At 39.3% G+C, this 6,360-nt stretch overlaps 1 protein-coding gene across 3 annotated transcripts in view; it reads right to left on the bottom strand.

Annotated features, from left to right (window-relative positions):
- Window positions 1–943: 943 nt before the first annotated feature.
- LOC102739421 (centrosomal protein kizuna) overlaps window positions 944–6,360 on the bottom strand; it is a 90,114-nt gene continuing 84,697 nt past the window's right edge. For 2 of the 3 annotated variants that reach the window (XM_081833262.1, XM_081833264.1), the window contains 2 exons: window positions 5,015–5,162; window positions 944–1,162 (listed from right to left, as the gene is read on the bottom strand). In XM_081833262.1, coding sequence (XP_081689388.1) covers window positions 1,022–1,162; window positions 5,015–5,162 — 289 coding nt within the window. In that variant the 3' untranslated portion in view covers window positions 944–1,021. The other variant, XM_081833263.1, reaches the window with a different exon arrangement.

Below are 6,360 nucleotides of genomic sequence, written 5' to 3'. Positions count from 1 at the left end.
AGATTTTTAAGGAAGCCCCCAATTTGAAGGAGCTTGCGGCCTGAGGCTACAACACTAACCCATACCTGCACAGGAACAAAAGCCCAGAGAAGAGTGAACAAGCTGCTTTACACAGCTCATGCTGGGACTGAATGAGCTCTGCAAATTGGAGCTCTCGTATGTGACAAATGCCACCAGACAACAACTTTTCCTACCGGCCTCCTGATGGTGTTTATGAATGGACTATGCTTGGGTTTCAACTTATCTGTTAGCTAATAAAGGCTCTCTTTGATTTCATACATTTTGAGCCCAGGAGGGGGATGGAGACTGTCTCACTGCTCTCAGCAGTCTGATGTTTAAGTCAATACCAACAAACTAGTCTCTCACTTTTCTGCCTTCCCCAGAGCCAGGAGAAAGGGAAATTCAATGCCAAGGCACACACTGTTTGCAGAATGACTGATGGTGATATCTCCACATTTCAGCTCTCATGAAAGATAAATCATCCCATGAATTATAATCAGCAGGACACCTGGAGTTATTCGTTCAATCTACAAGAATTTTTCTCAAAGTTCAGTTTAAATATGGATCCTGCTAAGTCTAGAACCCCAAGAATCATCTCTTACTTTATACCCAGAAACAATCAATTGTGATATTCACATGCATAGATAGATAGATGAATGTATTACTGGAAAAGACATTATGTCCAAAACACCATTTTAAGAAATGAGAGGAGAAAATCAAACTGCTCAAAATATTGTAACAAATTGTACCAATTTCTAGAAAAAAAAATTCTTACAAGTCAATAAGAAAAAAATTACTTACCTAATAGAAAAATGAGCAAAGAACATGAACCTGCAAATTATTAAAGAAGAAATACGAATGGCTAACAAATAGGCAGGGGAAAATTTGACCTCAATTGTAATATAAAGGTCAAATGAACAAAAAAAATTGGATGTCATTTGTACTTCTCAATCTTGGTGTTCAAAAAAAAAAAAAAGTCAATAGTATCCAGTTTTATTAAAAGCTCAAGGAAATGATATTTTCATTCGTTCCTCATAACTGATGACCCTTCCAGAGTGAGATATACTGGTGCATAGCTACAGCGTTGAGAGATGCACGTACATACCTTCTGACCTGACAATTCCACATCTAGAAATTCATCGTAAGGAAACAGCATGGACAGCTGTAAAAATTGAATAGCCCAGATGTTCTCTGAAATTTTTTTTACTAGAGGAACAATTAAAAACAAACTTCAACAACAGGAGTGTGTTTAAAGAGACTGGATATCCATACGAGGGTCTCCGTACAGCCATTTGAAATGATGGAGAAGAACATGGGATGATATGAAGGGAAGCCCACTTGTGACAAGTGGGAAAAAAAGCAGCTTTGTACACAAAAGTACAGCCCATGTTTGTCAGTATATTAAATATTAAAAACTACACTCTGCAATGCCAATAGACAATTTTCTTTTATTCTTTTTGTTTACCTTAATATTCCAAATTTGGAGGTGTTTTTTTTTTTTAAGACATGCTACCCACAAAAGAGTCCGATTTCTGTGATGGGTGATACAAATATAAACAGAAAGTGAACGTGAAAGCATTTAGTAAAATTAAATTCTCTTCTATACCTAAATCAGTGCTATTAATGCAGATACAAAAAAGCAAGAGAATTATGGCTGTAGACAGCAGGTGACATTTTTTCCTAATACACAAATTTAACTGACCTTCCTCAAGAACCTTCCTCTTGCACACCAGAAGTAATTTTTCACAGCTTAAAGCAAAATGCTCTTAAGTTATATCTAAGTTATAGGAGGGGAAGGGGAAAGGAGAAGGAAAGGGGATTTTTATCTATGTAGCAATTAAAAGAAATGGGAAAGTATTCATATGAGCCAGCAAATGAGTATTCAAGAGATAAGATCAAAAAACCAGTCCATCTTTTAGGGAGAGGTGAAGGGATTTCTGTGACTAATCACATGTCTCTCTGGCAGTGTATGTGTGGTGAGGGACAGGACTGACCTACTCTGTGGGTGACACCAGCAAGCCACTCTGCTTTGCCTGGAGAAGTTCTCCCGGGCAGAAAGAGACATCACGTAGGAGAAAAGGAGTATTAAGGCACTTAGTGTTTTAATGAGGCACCCGACTCATTTTTTTTTCCCACATAAAGTAATTACAAATTTTTCTGATTTAAAAGCATGCAGCTCAATTATGTAATTACCTAAGAGGTTATGCAGGTGCTGTGGATCTTATCTGGTCTCGAGGCGACATAATCCGAGTTTCGGCGGCTTTAATGATGTATTTACTCAAGAGACGGGACTGACTCCAGCTGACAGCAAAGGGACCCACAGGTAAACATCATTTACATGTGGCTGTTTGATTAGCCATTAACCCAAGAGATCAAAGTAAATATTTCTGAGCTTCGTTAGATTCTTCACTAAGTAATTTCTAGTAGAGCTTTCTTAAATTTTGAAAACCCTTAATTTTATGATTTTTATCTATGGAGAAATATTTAACCCATACTATTTACTAAATGTATATATTGTTTCTTTCTTTTTTTTTTTTTTAAAGATTTTATTTATTTGACAGAGAGAGACAGCGAGAGAGGGAACACAAGTAGGGAGAGGGAGAGGGAGAAGCAGGCTTCCTGCTAAGCAGGGAGCCTGATGTGGGGCTCGGATCATGACCTGAGCCGAAGGCAGACGCTTAACTGACTGAGCTACACAGGCGCCCCTATATTGTTTCAATGCAGAGAAATAACTCAAAGACACTTGATTTTGCTCATTGTGACAGGATGATTGTGTAAACCAAAGCAGTTCTAGAACCCACAAAAGCATTTTGTTGTGAAGCTCACAAGGCTTGTCTTGCTTGTGTCATTTTGGTAACACGGTTCTTTAGGGCTGTGCATTTCTTCAGTCCTAAACTAACAGAAACTGCCCACTTACTTCTACTTTTAAGGACAGACTTCGTCATTAATTTGTTGGTAGCTTTTATGATTGTTACGAAGATGAGATCATGATGATTTAAAAAGGAACAAAAAGCCTCCTGGGGGGGCAGAATATAATTTGATTCCTAAGTTCTTAATCAGGCAGCCCTCTTCCCATTAATACTGGAGTTATTATTTGAAAAATTATGAGTGAATTGGTAATCTGGAACTTGGAATATATGTTCTACTATAAACAACTTAAATAACAAGATGATTAGATAGGAAAGGGCAGTAGATCTTTCACCCTTGATGTGGCTGAGATGCGAAGTACTTGCAGTGAATGGAATGAATGGGAAACAATGTTGTTATAAAATAGTACTGAATAAAATGGACAACAAAACCTGAGAACAAAATCCTTCTTAAGAACTACATTTATCAACAGATATGGAATGGACCTAAGAAACATAGGTTCTGTTTTTCCTAAAGAATACCGTTCTTTATTTATTGAATCACATAAAATGCAGTAAAATGCAAATGTGTGTGAGAAGGATACATTCCAGGTTATCTGTGAAAAGAGAAACTGGATCCGTGAGAGGCACATGGGGGCTGTATCTATAACTGCAATAGGTGATTTCTGAAGGAAGCAGGTAAGAGGAGGGTGAGGAGGGGTAGGGTGATGGCAGGGTCGGGGGGAGAAGGAAGCAGAAGGTGAAGTCTGAAACAAATCTGGTGCAATGGTAACAACACACATGAACTTGGGCAGGCATGGGATTGTTCATTACATCATTCTATGTGTATATGTTTGAAATGTTAAAATAATCTTCTCCTCTTTTTAATTAAAGAGGCAAGGAAGGGGGGCTTGGGAAGCACTGAAGGTGTTTTGAAAGGCTTGGGGAAGGGAGTGATGGCAGAGACTTGACCACACAGTGACAGTTGTGTGTGACTTCAGTGCTGAGGTGGCAAGGCTTGCCTCCAGGAGGGGCACATGTTAAATCCTTGAACTTTGAACATGATACAAATACAAACTTAAAAAGGATCAAAGCCAGAAAACCCTACATTACAGATAAAGATGAGAAAACACACTTTGAAATAAGACACACTGACAAGGCATTAAACTTAGAAGAAGCGCCAGCTCTCTGAATAGATGGCCTTCTAGAGAATCATGAAGACTATACTAGGCACACTCTAGACCTGGCCTTCTGGGTCCTCCCTTGCTCTCCTTAGGGATCTGCTCCATCTGTTCAGCATCTTCACACTCTCCCTCGGGTGTCTCCTTGCTTAAAAAGCTCTCAGGGCTTTCCGGGTCTGCTAAGCCAAACACAAACTCCCTACTTGGGCTGGACAGATGCTGCGCACAGGGCCCATGACACCCTGGACCTTCTCGCCCACCACCCCCAGCCTGGAGCCCACCCTCCAGCCAGGAGGACCGGAGCTCAGCTCTACTTCCGGGGTCTGTTCTTTGGCTCCCAACAGCCCTTCCCTGTTGCCCCTGCCATCGCCTGCCTGATGCACCCCCCTGCACTCTTAGTCTGTCAAAATTCTGTCTCTCTTTTAAGGGTCACCTCACATCTTTCTACTCCCTCCCCTGTAAAGTCTGCCCTTATTCTATCTCCAAATGGCTTGGCTCCTTCTTCTGAAGGCCCATATCCTTTGCTATTTTCTTATTGCACACATCCCACTATGCCATTCCCCAGAAGGAGATGCCATGTTTTTCTTTCTTTCTTTCTCTCCAATGTATCTGGGCTAGTACCTGTGTACAGAGGTGGATCAATACATATTTGCTGAATTAACATTTATGACTTTTCAGTATTTTTATATGGAGTGGAGAAAGAAACCCAGAATGCTACAAGATGCTTCCAAGTTCCTTAAAAAATGTTGTGATTGTTATGTTTAAATAGGTTACCTCTAGGATCTGAATTAACTGTATGGAGGGAGTTGAGATTTCTACACAAAACTCTGTGCAAAAGGCCTGAAGTGCAAACAAATCACAAAACCTCACTTACTATGTAATATTTTTTTTCAAATATTTTAACCATTGTAAAGAATGTCACTATTTCCTCAAATAATCATTTGCATAAACTTGAAACTTATTTTTTAAAAAATAAATATTACTGACCCTTGTTGTCTGGTTCATGTTTTTGACTGGGAAAACTTCAGATGGCTTAGCTACCTCTTCTTTGAAAGAATTATCATGTTCTTGCAACGTGGCAACATGCTGATCCAAGTGTGCCCTCAATAAGGCTGCTGCTGGTGCTTGTTCAGATCTATAAAACAGAAAGGGGAGACACATTAAAGACTGCCAATACTGCGTTACCTAGGAGATTCCTTCATTTTTAGAGGTGCCACAATCAAGTTAACAAAGGACAGTTTATCCAGAAAAGTCTGGAACCTAGTATATTCGGGAGTAAGGTAATTTCCAGAGTCCATGTATCTTTTTTTTTTTTTTTAATTTATTTTGGTTATGAGTTCACTTGCTAAATGAGCATTCCCAACTTTGACTGCCTACTGGAACCACCTGGGGAGATTTGCAAAACCTAGGTGTCTGGTGCCACTCCTAAAGGATCTAATAAAACTGGACTGGGGTGTGGCCTGGCCGTTAGGATTTTTTTAAGGCTCACAGAGTGGTTCTAATACATAGCCATGGTTTCAAATCACAGCATAGATGGTCAGGCTCCTCTTACATGTGGTTAAAAGAAACTGATCACATTTTATTCTCAACAACTCATATCCTTGTTTACTCTTTGTTATACTTCTTATACTTGTTCATCCTTGTTATACTCTTACTATGGTCTACTTGTAATTACAAAGCATTAAGATAATATTAGGAAAGAGTTCAAAAGTGAGCCTAAATTATATGCCCAGACTATGGCATGTAGTATACCTCTGGGGTAGGAGACGGACAAGATGAGCGTGGAACACCTTGGTATCACAGAGGAAGCTCTCAGAGACTACTGAGTCGTGTCTAAAGGCCTCAGAGGCTATCATGAAGGGGATCCCACTGGCCCAAGATGAGACATTTTGAACACCAAAAAGAATAATGACCGCAATGGACTGACACACAGCAGATACGTGAAAATCATGAGTTCATTTAAAAAATAAATAACAAAAAAAGTAAGGAAGCTTTTAAAAGAATATAAACCTTTGGATTAAGCCTTAAAAAAGGAAGCAAGTCTTGCCACATGCTGCAACATGCATAAATCTTAAGGACATTATGCTAAGTTAAATAAGCTAGTTACAAAAAGGCAAATACTGGATAATTCGATTTACATAAGGTACCTAAAATGGTCAAATTCATAGAAACAGAGCAGAATGGTGCTTGCCAGGGACTTGGAGGGAGAGAGAAATGGAGAGTTGATTAATGGGTGTAGAGTTTCAGTTTTGTAAGATGAAAAAGTTCTGGGGATCTGGTGCCCAACAACATGAATATCCTTAATGCTACTGAACACTTGAAAATGGTTAAGA

This window comes from Leptonychotes weddellii, chromosome 10 (assembly GCF_054177405.1).
Source record: "Leptonychotes weddellii isolate Sample4059 chromosome 10, ASM5417740v2, whole genome shotgun sequence".
Classification (NCBI taxonomy): Eukaryota; Metazoa; Chordata; class Mammalia; order Carnivora; family Phocidae; genus Leptonychotes; species Leptonychotes weddellii.
This window is presented reverse-complemented; position numbering and strand designations above follow the sequence as displayed.